We start from the raw sequence: 23009 nt of genomic DNA on the forward strand, positions 1-23009 counted from the left end.
CAAATGTCCACTATGCAAATTAGAAGATAAAAACCATGCAAATGTTGACTTGTGCAAATGAGAAAAGAAATTCAGTGACCTACCCAAGGTCACACTGCCTTTGAAAGCAAAGTTAGGATCAAATCCCAGAGCTGCTGTTAACCCCATTTCTTTAGATTACATCCCACAAGAAAAGTTTCTGTTTGTGGAAAAAAAAGAAAAAAGTTTCTTTGCATACTGTAACCTTCTTCCTGATAGGAAAAATTTTATAGGAGAGTTAGCTGCGCTTGATTATAGACGTTCAATAAAGTAAGCATGATAATGACCTGTCTGAAAGAGAACTTTCTGCAATGATCTGGAGAATGTGGACCTGTGCTGTGTAACAATGGAACCACTAACTCTTTTTTGTTTGTTTTTTTGCGACAGAGTCTCGCTCTGTCGCCCAGGCTGGAGTACATTGGCGCGATCTCGGCCCACTGCCACCTCTGCCCTCTGGGTTCAAGTGATTCTCCTGCCTCAGCCTCCCAAGTAGCTGGGGTTACAGGCGCCTGCCACCACACCCAGCTAATTTTTCTATTTTTAGTAGAGACGGGATTTCACCATATTGGCCAGGCTGGTCTCGAACCCGTGACCTCAAGTAATCTGCCCACCTCGGCCTCCGAAAGTGCTGGGATTACAGGTGTGAGCCACCGCGCCTGACTTTTTGTTTTTTTTTTTAGAGTCTCACTCTGTCACCCAGGCTGAAGTGCAGTGGTGCAATCTTGGCTCACCGCAACCTCCGCCTCCTGGTTTCAAGCAATTCTTGTGCCTCAGCCTCCCGAGTAGCTGGGAATACAGGGATGCGCAATGATGCCTGGTTAAATTTTGTTTTTAGTAGAGACAGGGTTTCATCATGTTGGCCAGGCAGGTGTCGAACCCGTGACCTCAAGTGATCTGCCTGCCTCAGCCTCCGAAAGTGCTGAGATTACAGGTATGAGCCACTGTGCCGGGCCCAGAACCACTAACTCTTGAGCACTTGAAATATGTCTAGTGTGGCTGGGAAACTGAATTTTAATGTAATGTGATTGTTAATAATCTGAATGTAAATAGGCACAAGTGAAAGAGGGTCAGAGAGATCAAACAGGGGCTCATTTTTCTTGAAAACAATTGACCTAAGCTCATTATCAAATCAGAAAATATTTTCCAGGCCCAGCAGACCTTTGCCCTGTAATTGTTACATTGTCTTGAGGGAGAGGTTGGTGATAACCCTGCTATCAGCCCTTGGCAGCACACACAGGTTTCTTCTGGTTGGACACGTTTTTATGGCCTTTGGGAGAGTTGAAAGGAGAATGGAGTCCTCTGCTTCTACTTTTTCTTTTCCAGTTAACAAATGACTTCATTACCCAAATAATATAAGAATGCACGGTTGTCTTGTATAATTTCATTTATTTATTTATTTATTTATTTATTTATTTATTTATTTATTTATTTTTTGAGACGGAGTCTCGCTCTGTCGCCCAGGCTGGAGTGCAGTGGCCAGATCTCAGCTCACTGCAAGCTCCGCCTCCCGGGTTTACGCCATTCTCCCGCCTCAGCCTCCCGAGTAGCTGGGACTACAGGCGCCCACCACCTCGCCCAGCTAGTTTTTTGTATTTTTTGGTAGAGACGGGGTTTCACCGTGTTAGCCAGGATGGTCTCGATCTCCTGACCTCGTGATCCGCCGGTCTCGGCCTCCCAAAGTGCTGGGATTACAGGCTTGAGCCACCGCGCCCAGCTGTAACCTTTGCTTTGAGTGTGCTCTGAGAAAGAGTGCAAACTCTCTGGCGTCTCTTTTTATCTGCCCGTCTTGGCCTCCCAAAGTGCTGGGATTACAGGCTTGTGTCTTGTATAATTTTAAAATACAGATATGCACAATTGTACAATGTAAATATGCTCAGCTTCAATAAATTTAAGAACACACACACACACACACACACACACACACACACACAAGAATGCACGGTTGTCATGAAAAATACAGAATTTATAGAGTAAAAAAGTGAAAATATCCCTCCCCGGAGGTCACTGAACATTTAACCCCATGGTTTACAGCCTACTTGACCGTTGACCTTTCTCTGTGCACTTACATGGTCTTGCTTGATATTTCATAATACGGATTTTTAGTGATCTAGCCCGATCCCTGTATGGACATTCAGATTTCCTCTCACTTCCTTCCTTTGTAAACAATGCCGTAGGCAACCACTATGTACTACCTACCTACAATGTTTCTGCTATATCTGTTCTCTCCTTCACTCTCCTGGAGTTTTCCTGCCATCCAAGGAGGTATTTGAGGCATTCAGTCATTCCTACCATAAGAAGTCAGTCAGCAGGGTGCAATGGCTCAATCCTGAAATCCCAGCACTTTGGGAGGCTGAGGCTGGAGGACCGTATGAGCCCAGGAGTTGGAGACCAGCCTGGGCAACATGGCGAGACCATATCTCTACTTTTTTATTTTAAAATAAGAAGGAGAAGAAGTCAGAGAGTTTTCTGAGCCACCAGGCCTTACTGTTCTTCTTCTTCAAAGTTGTTTCGGCTCTTCTTCTGGGTGCGTTGCGATTCCATATGAATTTTAGGATCAGCTTGTCAGTTTCTGTAAGGAAGCCAGCTAGGATGCTAACAAGGATACTGTTGAATCGGTAAATCAATTTGAGGAATTTGGCCATAGACTTTCTGATCCATAAACAGGGGATGTTTTCCGTTTCTTTAGGGCTTCTTTAATTATTATTATTTTGTTTTTGAGACAGAGTCTCGCTGTCTTGCCCAGGCTGAAATGCAGTGGCGTGATCTCAGCTCACCACAACTTCCACCTCCCAGGTTCAAGTGATTCTCCTGCCTCAGCCTCCCAAGTAGCTGGGACTACAGGCATGTGCCACCATGCCCGGCTAATTTTTGTATTTTTAGTGCAGACGGGATTTCACTATGTTGGCCAGGCTGGTCTCGAACTCCTGACCTCGTGATCCGCCTGCGTCAGCCTACCAAAGTTCTGGGATTACAGGCATGAGCCACCGTGCCCAGCCAAGATTTGTACTTCTTTAGTTAAATTTAGTTGTAATGTTTTATTCTTTTTGATGCTATGGCACATGGAATTTTATTGTTAATTTCAGTTTTGGCTTGTTATATGTACTTTTTTCTTTCAGAGACAAGCTCTTGCTCTGTTATCCAGTCTGGAGTGCAGTAGCACAATCACGGCTTACTCCAGCCTCCTGAGCAGCTGGGACCATAGCCATGCACCTCTATGCCTAGCTAATTTTTAAAAAAAAATTTTGTAGAGATAGAGGTCTCTCTATGTGGCCCAGGCTTGTCTCAAACTCCTGGGCTCAAGTAATCCTCCTGCCTCAGCCTTCCAAGGTGCTGGGATTACAGGTGTAAGCCACCATGCCTGGCCATCTGTGCATTTTTTTTTTTTTTTTTTTGAGATGGATCTCACTCTGTCACCCAGGCTGGAGTGCAGTGGTATGATCTCAGCTCCCTGCAACCTCTGCCTCCCAGGTTCAAGTGATTCTCCTACCTCAGCCTCCCGAGTAGCTGGGATTACAGGCGCGCAACACCAGGCCCGGCTAATTTTTTTGGTATTTTTAGTAGAGACGGGGGTTTCGCCATGTTGGCCAGGCTGGTCTCGAACTCCTGACCTCAGGTGATCTGCCTGTCTCGGCCTCCCAAAGGGCTGGGATTACAGGTATGAGCCACCTTGCCTGGCCCACCTGTGCATTTTTAATGCCAGGGTTTTATCAGTGCTTTATTTCCCAAACACTGAGTACTCCCTGTGCCTCTGGGGCTGTCCCAGTCTCTGGGGATACAGAGAGGAAAGGGGACACTGGAACTTGTGTTCCTTGACGCAGGGACTACTCTTCTGATTGCCCCACAGTGAGCTGACCAGTCTAACCTCATGCTCTTGGCTTCGTTTCAGGGTTTCCTGGAGGAGACTAGCCTCTTTTACGGACATTACACCATTGATGGAGTGAAATTTCAGAACTTCACCTATGATCTGCCCCTGGCGTATTTGATAAGCACAATCGCCTACCTGGCCCTGAGCCTTCTTTGGATCGTGAAAAGGTAAAATCTGTCCTTGCATTCTCTCTGAATTACCCTTGGTGGCTGGAGGCTGTTGGAGATATGGGAGCCCTGGGGGCCATTGCCTAAAGGATGAGCGGAGTCCAGCGGTGGGTTTTGTGGGGAAGGGTTTGTGAGTACATATTGGCAGCTGAAGAGACCTGGGAGAAATAGAAGTCAGGATTTGGGATGGAGTAGCAGACTGAGGTTCTTTTTTTTTTTTTTTTTTTCCCAGACAGAGTCTTTCTCTGTCACCCAGACTGGAGTGCAGTGGTGCAATCTTGGCTCACTGCAACCTCTACCTCCTGGTTTCACTTCTCGTGCCTCAGCCTCCTGGGTAGCTAGTACTATAGGAACGGGCCACCACGCCTAGCTAATTTTTGTATTTTTGGTAGAGTTTCACCATGTTGGCCAGTCTGGTCTGGAACTCCTGACCTCAGGTGATCCGCCCACCCTGGCCTCCCAAAATTCTGGGATTACAGGTGTGAGCCACGGTGGCTGGCGTGGGGTTCTCCACTCAGTCACTACTGAACACATCTGGCAATCCCACCCCACTGCACACACACCCTTTCCTTTGCTTTGGTGTGTATGTTAACAAGCTGTCTACTGGGTTATAAGTAGCAGAAACTGAGCTCTGATGGTTATTGAGTGGCTCACAGATCCAAGGAAGGGAGGAAACTCAAATTACAGGAAGGACAAAGATGGAGTGATGGCTTAGGAACAACATCAAAAGCAAGAATCCCTCGTCTTCAATTCTTTGGTGTAGTGGTGGCTTTCTTAAGTGGTGGGAAATAGGGCATCTTATAGTTTGCATCAGCCTTGACCTCCTGGGTCACAGGTGCAGAAATCCTTAGAAGAGACTTGTTGTTTCTGCTTCATTCAGGTTTCCAGGCCTGACCCTTCCACCGTGGCCATGGGGAGCAGTGTGTCTGCGATGAGCCCGTGGAGGTTCAAGTGCTCAGCACTGCACTCCTTCAGCTGTGGCCAGGGGCTAGGGTCCTATGACAACATGGCTTTTCCTGTGGGAGACAAGTGCTTTAGGGAGAGAGAGCAATTCCCAAGAGAAGAGAAGAGTATTAATTCCCTTAACAAACAACCGGTACAAAAGGTACAATGACCCAAACACAATAGAAATTTTATTTCTTTTTTATTAGCTAGGCATGGTGGCACACACCTGTAGTCCCAGCTACCTGGGAGGTGGAGACACGAGAATCACTTGAACATGGGAGGCAAGGCTGCAGTGAGCCAAGATCATGCCACTGTACTCCAGCCTGGGCGACAGAGCAAGACTGTCTCAAAAACAAACAAATGAAACAAAAACAAAACCTGTATTTCTCTTTTACATGACAGTTCTGGGTAGGGGCACAGGTTAGTGTGGTAGAATTCTTCTTATAGTATTCTAGGACTAAAGTTGACCAAAGTTCAGGCATCTTCAGCATGTGGCTTCGAAGGTCCCTCAGAGGAATGGGAAAGGAAAACGCATGGAGGAGAACCATGCGGAGGGTATTTATAGGCCAGACCTGGAAGTGGTGTCCATCACTCACATCCCATTGGCTATGGCTTAGTCACATGACTATAACCAACTGCAAGGGAGGCCGGGAAACATTGTTCCTGGCTGGGCAGCCATTACCCAGCAGTGACACTGTACTGTAGAAGGTGAACCACAAATTTTTGATGGACAACTTGCCATCTCTGCCCCAGGGGAGTTTCTTCGCAGACAGTATCATGGATGGACCTCTTTATTGCCCACTTGATTGTCCCTGTGAGAGCATACACAGTGTTGTAGGCCATGGAGCTGCAAAGCCCCTTATCACAGGTGCAGAACAGACCAGGGTGCTGCGGATGGATCTGGCCCTCCATAAGGACCAGGATTCACCACTGCAAAGAAAACCCCAGTGCCCAACCTGGCACTTGTATCCTGAGTCAGAATCTATGAGATGAACGTGAACTAGTGAGCATCCATTCGCCACCCAAATGTACTATGTACAAATGAGAAGAAGCCTCAGGCTGCTTTTGAGGGGCAAAGAGATGCTTGGTAAAGAAACATTGGTTGATTGGGGTTCCGTGATTGTGCCAGGGGAGATCCAAGTTTTATGGACCTACAGGCTAGACAATTTGGAAGCGCCATCTTTAAGACAAAGAGTATGAAAATATGTTTTGTAAATGATAAAATTAAAACAAAACAACAACCAAATAAGACCATAGGAACACATTGCTGGAGTCTTCCAAAGAAGAGTCTTCAAAGAAGACTGAAGAATGGATAAGGTTTTTTGTTTTTGTTTTGTTTTGCAAGACAGAGTCTTGCTCTGTCACCTAGGCTGGAGTGCAGTGGCATGATCCTGGCTCACTGCAACCTCTGCCTTCCGGGTTCAAGCAATTCTTCTGCCACAGCCTCCCGAGTAGCTGAGATTACAGGCGCACACCACCACGACTGACTAATTTTTGCATTTTTAGTAAAGATGGGGTTTCACCACGTTGGCCGGTCTGGTCTCGAACTCCTGACCGCGTGATCCACCCACCTCGGCCTCCCAAAGTGCTGGGATTACAGGCATGAGCCACCGTGCCGGGCCGAATGAATAAGGTTTGTTAGTTGTACAGCGAATCCACCTATGAATCTTGTTCAAGCTCAAGGCCTTGATTGCTTCCTGGGGAAGGCCATGGAGGGAGGGCTGGGTGTGACGTAATGGGAGAAAGGCCTGCTGTGGCCCAGGAAGTGGATGTGCCACAGAGTGACAAAGAGTATGGACTTTGTAGGCCAGAGACCATGGCCGGAATGTCAGTTCACCTCTTTGAGCCTCATTTTCTTCATCTGTGAAATGTGCATACCTGGAAGGGTTGTTGGGAGGATTAACATAAACTAGGCAGGTGAATGAACACCTTAGCACTGTGCCTAGCACCTTATAGACGTTTATTGAATTAAAATTATCATCATCGTCATTATCATCAAAGTAACACCAGTTCTGCCACCTAACTCTCTGGATATAAGGAAATAATTTTCCTTCCTCTGGATCTTACTTTTCTCATCTGTAAAATGTAGGTCTGGGTCAGGCATGGTGGCTCACACCTGTAATCCTACCACTTTGGGAGTACAAGGTGGGTGGATCGCTTGAGCCCAGGAGTTCAAGATCAACTCTGGGCAACATGGCAAAACCCTGTTTCTACAAAAAATACAAATAATAGCTAGGTGTGGTAGTGCGTACTTGTAGTTTGAGCTATGTGGGAGGCTGAGGTGGGAGGATCACCTGAACTTGGGGAGGTTGAGGCTGCCGAGAGCCATGATCAGACCACTGCACTCCACCCTGGGTGACAGAGTGAGACTCCCATCTCAAAAAATAAAACATAAAATGTAGGTCTGGTCTAAATCAGAGGCTTGCAACTGGGATGGGTCACCGTAAGCTTTATAACATGGCATATTTCTGGAGCCCACATGAGACTTACCGAATTGAAAATCTCAGGTAAGAAACCATTTGGGAACTGGATTTGGGGAAAGTACTCCATGTCGTTCTGACTTAAATTCTTTGCTGTAATCCTTTGGCGGAATGACTGATCATAACAATTCCTTCCATTTCTATTGTCTTTATGCCTCACTGGCAAATCCTAAAAATAACCTGTTTCATCTACAGAGGACTGTGTATGGCATCTGGTGTTTTATATCAAGTGCCAGGTGTATTTTTCCATGAAAGCATTTGAATGAATAAAAATATGCAACAATTGTATCTGACCTAAACAGGTGCTCACTATATAGTTAATATACTATTTAAGTCATTTATTCATTGCTTTATCCATCAGTTGCATGTTAACCAAAGTACATAGTCCATGCATTATGGATATAAAGGTGGCAAGACAGCCAGGGGACCTGCTCTCAAGGAATTTAAACTTTAGTTAGAGTGAGGAGTTACAAGCAGTAAACAGATGAATAAGGTAATTGCAGGTTAGTATCATTGCTGTGAACTAAATAAAAGGGACTGGGCTGGGCATGGGGGCTCATGCCTGTAATCCCAGCACTTTGGGAGGCCGAGGCAGGCGGATCACCTGAGGTCAGGAGATCGAGACCAGCCTGGCCAACCTGGTGAAACCCTGTCTCTACTAAAAATACAGAAAATTAGCTGGGTGCGGTGGCAGGTGCCTGTAATCCCAAATACTCGGAATGCTCAGGCAGGAGAATCGCTTGAACCTGTGAGGCGGAGGTTGCAGTGAGCTGAGACTGCGCCACTGCACTCCAGCCTGGGTGACAGAGTGAGACTCCGTCTCAAAAATAAGTAAGTAAATAAATGAATACATAAAAAGGACTGGCTTCAAGTGGGGGTTACAGCCTTAGATGGGGAGGTGAGGGATTATAAAGGGGTTATTTGAGCCCAAACCTGAAGGATGGGAAGGAGACCAGCCATAGGGAGGGTGAGAGGAGCACCATCCCTGGAGATGGTAGTGGGAATTTCCCAGAGGCAGGAACAGGAATTTGTGTATTTATAGAAAAGAGAGAAAGCAAGCATAGTTACATGGGAGGAGAGGCGATGGCACAGCTGGATCACATAGGGATCTCTCAGCTGTATTAAGGAGTTTGGATTTTAAAAGAAAATGAATCGTTCTACCAAAAAGACATACGCATATTCTTATATTCATCACAGTGCTATTCATCACAGTGCTATATTCATCACAGTGCTACTCACAATAGCAAAGAAATGGAATCAACCAAGATGCCCATCAGCAGAGGACTGGATAAAGAAAATGTGGTACATAAACACGATGGAATACTACACAGCCATAAAAAGAATGAAATCATGTCCTTTGCAGCAACATGGTTGCAGCTAGAGGCCATTATCCAAAGCAAATTAATGCAGGAACAGAAAGCCAAATACCACATGTTCTCACTTATTAGTGGAAGCTAAACATTGGGTACTTATGGACATAAAGATGGCAGCAAAAGAAACTGAGGACTCCTAGAGTGGAGAGGGAGAGAGGGAGGCAGGGATTGAAGAAACTGTTGGATATTGTGCTCAGTACCTGGACGACGGGATCATTTCTAACCCAAATCTTAGCATCATGCAGTATTACCAAGGTTACAAACCTGCACATGTACTCCTGAATCTAAAATAAGAGTTGGGGAAAAAAGTATGGATTTTATTCTAGCTGTGATTGAAGCAATCAGATGGGTAAAAGGAAAGGATCAACAATGAGATACCTTGTTAGCTGCCACATATATTTAGAATGGCCCCAAACTTGACCATGTCACGATGAGCTGAAAATGCAGCTATGTCTCACTTTTTAAGTTTCAGACACAGCCAATTCAGGGGACTCTCTTTTGCTGTTTCTATAAGAAGGATTATTGTGTTTTGGGGTCAGGTCGGTGGAAGGATTCAAAATCAACCTGATTCGGAGTGAGGAGCACTTTCAGAGTTACTGCAACAAGATCTTTGCTGGCTGGGACTTCTGCATCACTAACCGCAGCATGGCGGATCTGAAGCACAGCAGCTTGCGGTACGAGCTCCGAGTGAGTGCTCCTGGGTTTTCCCGTGGTGGGGTCCTCACCAGCAAGGTCCTGCCTTTGGACCCTGAGTTTTCAGCTTGCAGAGGATCAAGGGTGGGGGACAGGTTGTCCCTGGTGCTTAGCAAGTTACCCCTCTATAGCTTTCAAGAATTTTTCTTTTTTTTTTTTTTTTTTTTTTGGTTGAGACAGAGTCTCCCTCTGTCGCCCAGGCTGGAGTGCAGTGGCCGGATCTCAGCTCACTGCAAGCTCCGCCTCCCGGGTTTACGCCATTCTCCTGCCTCAGCCTCCCAAGTAACTGGGACTACAGGCACCCGCCACCTCACCCGGCTAGTTTTTTGTATTTTTTTTTTTAGTAGAGACGGGGTTTCACTGTGTTAGCCAGGATGGTCTCGATCTCCTGACCTCATGATCCGCCCATCTCGGCCTCCCAAGGTGCTGGGATTACAGGCTTGAGCCACCGCGCCTGGCCGCTTTCAAGAATTTTTCACAGCAAACATGTCACTGGGGTTGATTACCCTAGACCTGAACAGGAGCCCTGGTGAACTGGGACTGGGAAGTGGGGTGGGGACACAGTGGATAGAAGGAGATGATGTCTTTCCCCACACCGTGCTACTTTACACTGTTATTTTTCCATGTGAGGAGGACCTGTCATAAACACTGCTTATACCAGGAGAAATGGGAGCAAGGAGGGAATGTCATGACAATAGTGTGGGATGGAGAGTATATGAAAAAGTACAGACCGGGTGCGGTGGCTTATGCCTGTAATATAACACTTTGGGAGGCTGAGGCAGGCAGATCACAAGGTCAGGAGATCGAGACCGTCCTGGCTAACATGGTGAAACCTCATCTCTACTAAAAATACAAAAAATTAGCCGGGCATGGTGGCACATGCCTGTAGTCCCAGCTACTCGGGAGTCTGAGGCAGGAGAATCACTTGAACCCAGGAGGTGGAGGTTGCAGTGAGCCAAGATTGTGCCACTGCATTCCAGCCTGGGTGACAGAGTTAGACTGTGTCTCAAAAAAAAAAAAAAAAAAAGTACAAGAGAGTTTCCAGCCATCTCTACTAAAAATACAAAAAATTAGCAGGGCATGGTGGCATATGCCTGTAGTCTCAGCTACTCGGGAGTCAGAGGCAGGAGAATCGCTTGAACCCAGGAGATGGAGATTGTGGTGAGCCGAGACTGCACCACTGCATTCCAGCCTGGGTGACAGAGTGAGACTCCGTCTAAAAAAAAAAAAAAAAAAAAGTACACAAGAGTTTCCAAATGAGTAAGGAGAGAAAGGAGTAAAGAATAGCATGTTAATAAACCCATCAAAGCAAAGGAGGAGGGGACAAATAAATCAAAAGCATAATAAAATGGAAAGAATCAAATCAAATCTATTATTTCTTACACTAAATACGAACAGATTAAATTCTCCTAATAAAAGCAGAGACTACTAGATTGTTTAAAAGAAAAAATAACAACACCTTACCTGTATGCTGTTTGAAGAAATGACACATACTATATTTAAGTAATATCCTAAATAGTTTATAGTTCTGTTTTCACATTTATTGCAAAGCCCAATTGCAGTCTTAAATAGATTATGCCTTTACTTAGGCCTTTAGTAGACATAAAAAATAGTTGGGCTAGGCCAGGCGCAGAGGCTTATGCCTGTAATACAGCACTTTGGGAGGCCAAGGCATGTCAGGGTCAGGAGATTGAGACCATCCTGGCCAATATGGTGAAACCCTGTCTCTACTAAAATTACAAAAATTAGCTGGGCATGGTGGTGCATGCCTGTAATCCTAGCTACTCGGGGAGCTGAGGCAGGAGAATGACTTGAATCAGGGAGTCAGAGGTTGCAGTGAGCCGAGATTGGACCACTGCACTCCAGCCTGGCAACAGAACGAGACTCCATCTCAGAAAAAAAGAAAAAAAGTAGTTGGGCTAAGTCTAGGATGGTATCTTGCAGGAGATGAATATTTAAAAGAAGTTTTTGTTGTTGTTGTTGTTGTTTTTTGTTTTTGTTTTTTCCTGAGATAGCATTTCACTCTGTCACCCAGTCTGGAGTACAGTGACATGATCATACATCACTGCAGACTCGAACTCCCATGCTCAAGCAATCTTCCACATCAGCCTCCCGAGTAGCGGGGACTACAAGCACTCATCACCACACCCAGCTAATTCTTCCAGGTTTTCTTGTAGAGATGGAGCCTCCCTATGTTGCCAGGGTTGGTCTTGAACTCCTGGGCTCAAGTGATCCTCCTACCTTGGCCTCCCACAGTGCTAGGGTTATAGGAGTGAGCCAACACGCCTGGCTAGAACTCTTAAAGATGGATGGGGACAGAATGATGAATCAGTTTCTATCCGTGAGTATCCCTTCATCCCACTGCTCACAAATGAATTTTCTTTTATCTTCAGGCAGATCTGGAGGAAGAAAGAATACGGCAGAAAATAGCAGAAAGGACCTCAGAAGAAACAATACGCATTTACTCTTTGAGACTGTTTTTGAACTGTATTGTTCTGGCTGTTTTAGGGGCATGCTTTTATGCAATATATGTAGCAACTGTCTTCTCTCAAGAGCACATGAAAAAGGTAAGTTAACTTGAACTCTGTCTGGACATTATGCCTAGTGCACTGAAAACCTGTGAGGTAGATACCATCGTCATTTCTGTTTTACATATGGAGATAACAAGTTTGGCTGATATGATCAAGACCTGAAAATCAGAGTGATCAGTTTCTGCTTTTTTTTTTTGAGACACAGTTTTGTTCTTGTTGCCCAGGCTGGAGCACAATGTTGTTGTCTTGGCTCACTGCAGCCTCTGCCTCCCAGGTTCAAACGATTCTCCTGCCTCAGCCTCCTTAGTAGCTGGGATTACAGGCATGTGCCACCATGCCTGGCTAATTTTGTGTTTTTAGTAGAGATGGGGTTTCTCTAGGTTGATCAGGCTGGTCTTGAACTTCCGACCTCAGGTGATCTGCCCTCCTCCACCTCCCAAAGTGTTGGGATTACAGATGTGAGCCACTGGCCTTGCCCAGTTTTCACTTTTAAGATAATTTTTTTGTGTTTGTTGTTGAGACAGAGTCTCACTCTTGCTCAGGCTGAAGTGTGGTGGTGTGATCTCAGCTCACTGTAACCTCCACCTCCCAGGTTCAAGTGATTCACGTGCCTCAGCCTCCCTAGTAGCTGGCATTACAGGGATGCACCACCACACCCAGCTAATTTTTGTATTTTTAGCAGAGACGGGGTTTCACCATGTTGGCCAGGCTGGTCTAAAGTCCTGACCTCAAGAGATCCACCTACCTTGGCCTCCCAAAGTGCTGGGATTGCAGGTGTGAGCCACCGCACCTGGCCTTAGAGAAATTTTTAAAAGCATCTAAAGTGTAGTGTTTGAGATCCTTACTACTCCTGGGATTTGCAATATTCAAAACTAGGCTGGACTAGGGTTTTATCCCTGACTGTTATTTATGAACTAAGGCCTTAGTTTACCTAAAATAGCAGTGGTTTTAAAAATCCAAGTTTGTCTAGTGGCTCTGCTTTATGAAATCAATCATCAGGGGTCCAGATTCCGTTCATCTTGTGGCTCTGCCCTCCCTAGGATATGGTTTTCTTTTCTTCTTTCTTTTTTTTTTTTTGAGACAGAGTCTCGCTTTGTCACCCAGACTGGAGTACAGTGGCATAGTCTCGGCTCACTGCAACCTCCACCTCCTGGGTTTAAGTAATTCTCCTGTCTCAGCCTCCCGAGTAGCTGGGATTACAGGCACCTGCCACCACACCTGGCTAATTTTTGTATTTTTGGTAGAGACAGGGTTTCGCCAGATTGGCCAGGCTGCTCTTGAACTTCTGACCTCAAGTGATCCACCTGCCTCAGCCTCCCAAAGTGCTGGGATTATAGGCATGAGCCACCGCGCCTGGCTAAGTATGGTCTTCTGTATGGTACAGGATAGCTCACCACCATGGCCACATTCTAGCCAAGGGGAAGGAGATGAAGGGGCTAAGGGGGGCACATTTCTTCCTTTAAAAGGCATGACCTGGAGGTTACACTAAAAACTTCCACTCAGCCGGGCGCGGTGGCTCAAGCCTGTAATCCCAGCACTTTGGGAGGCCGAGACGGGCGGATCACGAGGTCAGGAGATCGAGACCATCCTGGCTAACACAGTGAAACCCCGTCTCTACTAAAAATACAAAAAAAAAAAAAAAAAAAAACCCTAGCCGGGCGAGGTGGCGGGCGCCTGTAGTCCCAGCTACTCGGGAGGCTGAGGCAGGAGAATGGCGTAAAACCCGGGAGGCGGAGCTTGCAGTGAGCTGAGATCCGGCCACTGCACTCCAGCCTGGGCGACAGAGCAAGACTCCGTCTCAAAAAAAAAAAAAAAAAAACTTCCACTTATATCCCCTTGGCCAGAATTTAGTCACATGGTAGTACCTAGCTACAAGGGAGGCTAGGAAATTTACTTTTTATTGCAGATAGCTATATATTGTCTAAGTAGTCTATTACTGTGAAAGCAGGGAATTGCTATTTCAATTTCAAATCAATCAATCCTACACCCTTGAAGATACTTTAAATTGCCTATTTATACAGAATTCATGGGTCTTCTTACACAACTCCTTAATAAATCCAGTAGAGCCTGGTTTTCTTCCCACGCAGTACTAGATACCTCTTTTTGAACATCTGAAGGAGATGGCGGCCGGGCGCAGTGGCTCATGCCTGTAATCCCAGCACTTTGGGAGGCCAAAGCAGGTGGATCACCTGAGGTCAGGAGTTTGAGACCAGCCTGACCAACATGGTGAAACCTTGACTTTACTAAAAATACAAAAATTAGCCTGGCGTGGTGGCAGGTGCCTGTAGTCCCAGCTACTCGGGAGGCTGAGGCAGGTGAATCGCTTGAACCCGGGAGACGGAGGTTGCAGTGAGCCGAGATCATGTCCCTATACTCCAGCTTGGGCGACAAAGGGAGACTCCATCTCAAAAAAAAAAAAAAAAGGAATGAGATGACTTACATTTACAGGCCATGTTGAATGACAAATATGTTTCATTTGCCAACACCCATAGTTGAGTTCTTTTTTGTTGTATCTATTTGTGGTGTAACTTCCTTATATACTCCTAATAAGTTTTGTTGTCCTCCTAGGAAATTGACAAGATGGTTTTTGGAGAGAACCTCTTGATATTGTATCTACCATCTATTGTGATCACACTGGCCAATTTTATCACCCCAATGATCTTTGCTAAGATCATCCGCTATGAGGATTATTCCCCAGGCTTTGAGATCCGGCTGACAATCCTTAGGTAATGCCTAACATGAAGATGGCGGGCATGTCAAGCCAATCACCACCTGCCCTCTCTTGCCCATGGCAGACATCGCTAATCAATTGTGGTGCATTTTCCTGCTGAGCCAAGAGTCCTCCTCAACCTTCAGACAGCCCCCATGAATGAATCAGAATCTGTACATATGGTGAAATGTCTTTGATTTGAGAGTCTACTCCTTGATATTATGTTTTTGGTTCATATAATAGCACAGGGCATAGGCTGGGACCCTAAGAGCAGCAGTACTCTAAAACTGTCAGAAATGACAGCTATAAGGCAGAGTCCAGGGAGTTAACACAAATGAGTGGAGAGGACCAGGTGGGACTGTGCAGGACTTGAGAGTTTTCTGTTTCTCACATGCCTTAGATAGCATTTGCATCTTATATAAAACATTTTTTATTTTGAAAAAAAAATTTTTTTTTTGAGCTGGGGTCTCACTCTGTCCCCCAGGCTGAAGTGCAGTGGTGCGATCATAATTTACTGCAGTCTCAAATCCCTGATCTCAAACAATCCTCCCACCTCAGCCTCTTACATAGCTGGGACCACAGACATGCACCACCATGCACAGCTAATTAAAAACAATTTTTTTTTCTGTAGAGACAGGGTTTTGTTATGTTACCCAGGCTGGTCTTGAATTCCTGGGCTTAAGTGACCCTCTTACCTCCATCTCCCAAATCCTTTGATTACAGGCAAGAGCCACCATGCCTGGTCTCAAAGTTTTCAAACAGACTGCATAGTGTGATGATTCCCATATGCCTTTCACTTACATTTCAGTCATTCCCAACATTTTGCTAGTCTTGTTTCCATCCATTCCCCGTTTCTTTGCTGGATTATTTTAAGCAAATCTCAGGCAACATGCCATTTCATCTGTAAACACTTCATTATACCTTTTTTTTTTTTTTTTGAGACGGAGTCTTGCTCTTTTGCTTAGGCTGGAGTGCAGTGGAGCGATCTCGGCTCACGGCAACCTCCACCTCCCGGGTTCAAGCAATTCTCCGCAATTCTCCTGCCTCAGCCTCTCGAATGCCTGGGACTACAGGCACGGGCCACCAGGCCCGACTAATTTTTTAAAATATATATATATATATATATATATATATATATATATATATATATATTTTTTTTTTTTTTTTTTTTTGAGACGGAGTCTCGCTCTGTCGCTCGGGCTGGAGTACAGTGGCCGGATGTCAGCTCACTGCAAGCTCCGCCTCCCGGGTTTACGCCATTCTCCTGCCTCAGCCTCCGGAGTAGCTGGGACTACAGGCGCCTGCCACCTCGCCCGGCTAGTTTTTTTTTTTGTATTTTTTTTTTAGTAGAGACGGGGTTTCACAGTGTTAGCCAGGATGGTCTCGATCTCCTGACCTCGTGATCCGCCCATCTCGGCCTCCCAAAGTGCTGGGATTATAGGCTTGAGCCACCGCGCCCGGCCTTAAAATATATTTTTAGTAGAGACGCGGTTTCACCATGTTGGCCAGGCTGGTCTCGAACTCCTGACCTCAGATGATCCATCCACCTTAGCCTTCCAAAGTGTTGGGATTACAGGCGTGAGCCACTGCGCCCAGCCAACTTCATTATATCTCTAAGTGATGGGAGCTTTAAATATAACCATCATCACACTTAATAAAATCGAGTCGGTCCCCCGGGTGGGGTTGCAGATGGTTTTCCGCAGTTGATTTGTTCAAAGCAGAATCCAAACAAGGCCCACATGCTGTGTTTGGTTGTCAAGTCTCCTAAATGTCTTGTATTCTTTTCAGAGTTTCCCCTCCCCTTTTGTTAAGCCTTTGATTTGTGGAAGAAACTGGATCGTTTTCCTGTAGAGTAGCTCCTATTCTGGATTTTGTCCATTGTTTCTTCCTGGTGTGTTTAATTTGTTTTTCTGTGCCCACAATTGCTGTCAATGACTGCGTAGATTCAGAGTTTTTGTTAGATTCTGTGTCAGTTTTTAGTTAAGGAAGCCTCATCAGCGGTGCCATGTCCTTCCTGTTGTGTCCCAGCAGAGGCACAGAGTGTGGTGTCAGTAATGAGAAGAGTGATTAGTGGGCGTGGGTTCACTTTTGCCCTCATTCTTTTCTTTCCTTTTTTTTTTTTTTGAGACTGGGTCTTGCTCTGTTGTCCAGGCTGGAGTGCAGTGGCATGATCATAGGTCACTGCAGCCTTGACCACCTGGGCCCAAGTGCCTCAGCCTCTCGAGTAACTGGGACTAGAGGTGTACGCCACCATGCCAAGCTGATTTTTTAATTTTTTGTAGAGATAGGATATCCTCACATTGCCCAGGTTGTTCTCAAACTCCTAGGCTCAAACAGTCCTCCCACCTAAGCTTCCCAAAGCTTTGGGATTACAGGCTTATGAGCCACCACGCCCAGCCTCCCTTATTATTGAATGTTTCTTTCTTTCTTTTTTTTTTTTTTTTTGAGATGGAGTCTCACTGTGTCGCCCAGGCTGGAGTGCAGTGGCACAATCATGGCTCACTGCAAGCTCCGCCTCCCGGGTTCACGCCATTCTCCTGCCTCAGCTTCCTGAGTAGCTGGGACTACAGGCACCCGCCACCACGCCTGGATAATTTTTTGTATTTTTTAGTAGAGACGGGGTTTCACCGTGTTAGCCAAATATTTCTATTTATTTTTGTATTACAAACCAAACAATAGAAAATTGTCTTTAAAAAAAAACAACGAGAACAAAAACTCACCGTCTCCACCCACCTCCCTTGAACCCAGTGTGTTTTTGTCCACACAGTTCCTGATGTTTGTGCCAACACTCACAGGTTTTTTCTTCCAAAAATAGTATCATATTTCTGCAGCATACTTTTTTTCACTTTTCAGCATACCAAACATCCCTCGAAACTGATACAGAAAATATTCCACTGGTTCTTTTCAGGAATGTGTCATGTCCTATAGTGTCACTATGTCATCACGGAATTAGGAGGTCCCAGCTTTCTGATCTTTTTAAAAAATTATAGTGGCCGGGCACGGTGGCTCAAGCCTGTAATCCCAGCACTTTGGGAGGCCGAGACGGGTGGATCACGAGGTCAGGAGTTGGAGACCATCCTGGCTGACACGGTGAAACCCCGTCTCTACTAAAAACTGCAAAAAACTAGCCGGGCGAGGTGGCGGCGCCTGTAGTCCCAGCTACCCGGGAGGCTGAGACAGGAGAATGGCGTGAACCCGGGAGGCGGAGCTTGCAGTGAGCTGAGATCCGGCCACAGCACTCCAGCCTGGGTGACAGAGCGAGACTCCGTCTCAAAAAAAAAATAAATAAAATAAAATAAAAATAAGAAATAAAAAATAAAAAATTATAGTAACATATATGTGACATAAAAGTTGCCATTTTAACTATTGCCAGAATACAATTTAGTGGCATTAAATACAGCCCCAATGTTGTGCAGCCATCACCACCATCCATCTCCAGAACCTTTTCATCAGCCCCAAAAGAAATTCTGTACCCATTTAGGGGTTTGCTTTTTTTAATTAATTTATTTATTTATTTCTGAGATGGAGTTTCACTCTTGTTGCCCAGGCTGGAGTGCAATGGCGCGATCTCATCTGGGTGTGGTGGCAACCTTCGCCTCCCGGGTTCAAGCGATTCTCCCACCTCAGCCTCCTGAGTAGCTGAGATTGCAGGGATGTGCCACCATGCCTGGCTAACTTTGTATTTGTAGTAGAGACAGGGTCTCTCCATGTTGGTCAAGCTGGTTTCGAACTCCTGACCTCAGGTGATCTGTCTGCCTCTGCTTCCCAAAGTGCTGGGATTATAGGCGTGAGTCACCGCGCCGGCCTGCTTTTTTTCTTTTTTTTTTTTGAGATGGAGTCTTGCTCTGTCACCCAGGCTGGGTGTAGTGGTGTGATCTCGGCTCACTGCAACCTCCGTGCCCTAGGTTCAAGCGATTCTCCTGCTGCAGCCTCTGGAGTAGCTGGGATTACAGGCGTGCGCCACCACGCCCAGCTAATTTTTATGTTTTTGGTGGAGACGGTTTCACCATGTTGACCAGGCCAGCCTTGAATTCCTAACCTCAGGTGATCCCTCTGCCTCGACCTCTCAAAGTGCTGGGATTACAGGCGTGCGCCACCACGCCCAGCTAATTTTTGTGTTTTTGGTGGAGACGGTTTCACCATGTTGACCAGGCCAGCCTTGAATTCCTAACCTCAGGTGATCCCTCGGCCTCGGCCCCTCAAAGTGCTGGGATTACAGGCGTGCGCCACCACGCCCAGCTAATTTTTGTGTTTTTGGTGGAGACGGTTTCACCATGTTGACCAGGCCAGCCTTGAATTCCTAACCTCAGGTGATCCCTCTGCCTCGGCCTCTCAAAGTGCTGGGATTACAGGCGTGCGCCACCACGTCCTACATTGTTTTTTGTTGTTGTTGTTTGTTTGTTTTTTTCTCACTCTGTCCCTGAGGCTGTAGTACAGTGGCTCAATCTCGGCTCACTGCAGCCTTGATCTCCTGGGCTCAAGCAATCCTCTTGCCTCAGTCTCCTGTGTAGCTGGGTCACCACCACACCTTGCTAATTTTTATTTTTGTTTTTTTGTAGAGATGGCCAGCGGGTAGTGGTCTGACTTTGTTGCCCAGATTGGTCTCAAACTCCAGGGCTCACATGATCCTCCTGTCTCTACCTCCCAAAGTGCTGGGATTACAGGCGTGAGCTGCTATGCCTGGCTGGGGTTTTCTTTTAAGAAAGGCAGCTTTGGGCCATCCACGATGGCTCACGCCTGTAATCCCAGCACTTTGGGAGGCTGAGACAGGCGGATTGCTTGGGGCCAGGAGTTCCAGACCACCTGGGCAACATGGTGAAACCTCATCTTTACTAAAAATAGAAAAAAAATTAGCTGGGCATGGTGGCAGACAACTGTAATCCCAGCTACTTGGGAGGCTGAGGCAGGAAAGCTGAGATCGTGCCACTGCGCTCCAGCCTGGGTGACAGAACAAACACTCCATCTCCCACTACCAAAAAAAAAAAAAAAAGCTGGGCACGGGGGCTCACGCCTGTAATCCTAGCACTTTGGGAGGCCGAGGCGGGTGGATCACAAGGTCAGGAGATCAAGACCATCCTGGCTAACATGGTGAAACCCCATCTCTACTAAAAATTTAAAAAAATCAGCCGGGTGTGGTGGCGGGCGCCTGTAGTTCCAGCTACTCGGGAGGGCGAGACAGGAGAATCGCTTGAACCCTGGAGGCGGAGGTTGCAGTGAGCCGAGATCGCGCCACTGCACTCCAGCTTGGGCGACAGAGCGATACTCAGTCTCAAAAAAAAAAGAAAAAGAAAAAGAAAAAAAAGGCAGCTTCTACATTCCCTAGCCGCGGTTCCAAGGGACCAGCCGCCCTGAGGGCCTCATCTTCCCATCCTCTCTCCTCCTTCTCTTTCCGAAGGTGTGTCTTTATGCGGCTGGCCACCATATGTGTCCTGGTGTTCACGCTGGGCTCTAAGATCACATCCTGTGATGATGACACCTGCGACCTCTGCGGCTACAACCAGAAACTCTACCCGGTGAGTTGCGGGGCGGGGGCATGCGGCTGGCTGGGTCCTTCCGGAGTACAGGGTCCTGGTCAAGAGAACAGCCGTTGAAGTCATGGGTTTGAACTGCAGTTGCTTCGCTTTCCAGTTCTAGTGATGAGACAGAGTGTGGCCCCTTGGAGTCCAACCCCAGGCACTTCTGAGGGCTTGGAAACCAAAGTCTGTGCTGAGGTTCAGAGTTTGCATCAGCTGATGCCCTCGCTGGAGCCACAGGATCTGGAGTTGGAAAGGGAATTAGAAGGTGTCTTGGGAGCCTGGCTTTCTCTGCCTCAGCTAGGGTCTTTCAGTTTCCCTCACTCTCTTTGGTTTCAGTGCTGGGAGACCCAAGTTGGGCAGGAAATGTACAAGTTGATGATCTTTGACTTCATCATCGTCTTGGCTGTGACACTCTTCGTGGATTTTCCTAGAAAGTAAGTGTGAGGGGTGCCCATATTATCCCCCCCCACCACACACACACACACACACACACACACACAAACTGGAGGGTCCATTGCAGCTGCATTCCAGAAGCTGCTGGATGACTCTATAGCCCTTAAAATCTGACAACTGGCAACTGTATTTCTTTTTTTTTTTTGAGGCAGGGTCTTGCTGTGTCACCCAGGCTGGAGTACAGTGGCGCAATCTCGGCTCACTGCAACCTCTGCCTCCCAGGTTCAAGCGATTCTCCTGCCTCAGCCTCCCAAGTAGCTGGGACTACAGGCACCTGCCACCACACCTGGCTAATTTTTTGTATTTTTAGTAGAGACAGGGTTTCACCATGTTAGCCAGGATGGTCTTGATATCCTGACCTCATGATCCACCTGCCTCGGCCTCCGAAAGTGCTAGGGTTAGAGGCATGAGCCACCGTGCCAGGCCAAGTTTTTAATTTTTTATAGAGAGGAACTCTTGCTATGTTGCCCAGGCTGGTCTCAAACTGGCCTCAAATGATCCTCCTGCCTCAGTCTTCCAAAGTGCTGGGATTACAGATTTGAACCATTGTGTCTGTTCACAACTGGAAACTTTCAAGCAGCTCCAGGCTGTTGACCTCAGCATTCATTAGTTGCTCATCTAAAGGCAGCATGAAGAGCAGAAATGGGGTCACTTTCCATGAGGTTTTGCTGGGGATGGCCTTCTGCCATCAGCACAAAAGGTGCAGACCCTCCAGGCGGCAATGGACGTCTGTCTCCTGATCTGGGTTCAAGCTCCTGCCCTGCCGCTTGCTACTCATGTGACCTCGGGCAAATTATTTAAGCTCTGTGCCTATTTTCTCATCTGTAAAATGGGGATAGTAGAAGTACTCACCCAGTAACTTTGTGGTGAGGAGTAAATAGGATAATTAATGCAGATGAAAGCACTGAGAACACTCCACAGTACAGAACTCAGCAAAATATTAGCTATCACCAGCATGATTATCATAAACTGTGTTGTCATTTCTGTTATTATTCTCTGTTCACTTAACCACTCTTTACCCATGTATGCAGATAATCTAGGCAGAGGCCAGAGGTCTAGTGAGTCCTTAAAAATGAATATGGAAGCCTGGGCACAGTGGCTTACACCCATAATCCTAGCACTGGTGAGGCCAAGGAAGGAGGATCACTTGAGGCCAGGAGTTTGAGACCAGCCTGGGCAAAATAGTGAGACCCTGTCCCTACAAAAAACAAAAATTAGCCAATTAGCCAAGCATGCACATGTAGTCTCAGCCACTCGGGAGGCTGAGGCAGGAGGATCGTTTGAGGCTTGGAGGTCGAGAGTACAGTGAGCTACAATTGCACCACTGCACTCCAGACTGGGTGACAGAGTGAGACCTTGTCTCAAAAAAAAAAAAAAAAAAAGTCAAGAATTGTATCAATTTGAGTGCCGAACTGTAGATCTGAGACTTGGAACCTGATCTTAATGATTCCCGAGTTCATTATATTCTGCATCTTTAAGACACATGACTAACCAGTGTCCATGAGAAATATGCATGGAAATAGTCCTGATCTTTGCAATATGGTTCTGTGGCCTTGGCAGACACCGGTAGCCCAAGTGAGAATTGTCTGTTTCCAGGCTCCTGGTGACCTACTGTTCCTCTTGGAAGCTGATTCAGTGCTGGGGGCAGCAGGAGTTTGCCATTCCTGATAACGTCCTGGGGATAGTTTATGGGCAAACCATCTGCTGGATCGGAGCCTTTTTCTCACCCCTTCTCCCTGCAATTGCAACCTTGAAATTCATTATCATCTTCTATGTGAAAGAGGTAAGGAGCCAGTGGGAATGGGGGCTGGAATGGGGGCTCATATGCTGGGCCGTTTTCAACCTTCCAGGGCACCAGTATGTCTGGAGCTCACCTCATATCCCATGAGACATGTCAAAATTACATCCTTTATTTAAAATATACATTTATCCTAGAAAAATATGCTTTTTTATTGAGATGGAGTCTCACTCTGTTACCCAGGCTGGAGTGCAGTGGCGCGATCTCGGCTCATTGCATCCTCCCCCTCCTGAGTTCAAGTGATTCTCCTGCCCCAGCCTCTTGAGTAGCTGGGACTACAGGAGCCTGCCACTGCGCCTGGCTAATTTTTGTGTTTTTAGTAGAGATGGGGTTTCACCAACTTGTCTAGGCTGGTCTTGAATTTGTGACCTCGTGATCCACCGGCCTCGGCTTCTAAAGTGCTGGGATTGCAAGCGTGAGCCACTGTGCCCGTCCGAAAAAGACTCTTGATGGAATTTTC

The 23009-nt window shown here is 46.6% G+C and overlaps 1 protein-coding gene across 1 annotated transcript in view; it reads left to right on the plus strand.

The window, feature by feature from the left end:
* The window catches only part of TMC7 (transmembrane channel like 7), a 71853-nt gene that overhangs the window by 36113 nt on the left and 12731 nt on the right, over nucleotides 1–23009 (plus strand). The window contains exons 6-12 of the mRNA XM_010367150.2: nucleotides 3905–4050; nucleotides 9388–9535; nucleotides 11935–12108; nucleotides 14641–14798; nucleotides 20178–20295; nucleotides 20635–20732; nucleotides 22348–22534. Of these exons, the coding sequence (XP_010365452.1) occupies nucleotides 3905–4050; nucleotides 9388–9535; nucleotides 11935–12108; nucleotides 14641–14798; nucleotides 20178–20295; nucleotides 20635–20732; nucleotides 22348–22534 (1029 nt within the window). The remainder of the gene's footprint in view (nucleotides 1–3904; nucleotides 4051–9387; nucleotides 9536–11934; nucleotides 12109–14640; nucleotides 14799–20177; nucleotides 20296–20634; nucleotides 20733–22347; nucleotides 22535–23009) is intronic.

This window comes from Rhinopithecus roxellana, chromosome 20, assembly GCF_007565055.1.
Source record: "Rhinopithecus roxellana isolate Shanxi Qingling chromosome 20, ASM756505v1, whole genome shotgun sequence".
Lineage (NCBI taxonomy): Eukaryota > Metazoa > Chordata > Mammalia > Primates > Cercopithecidae > Rhinopithecus > Rhinopithecus roxellana.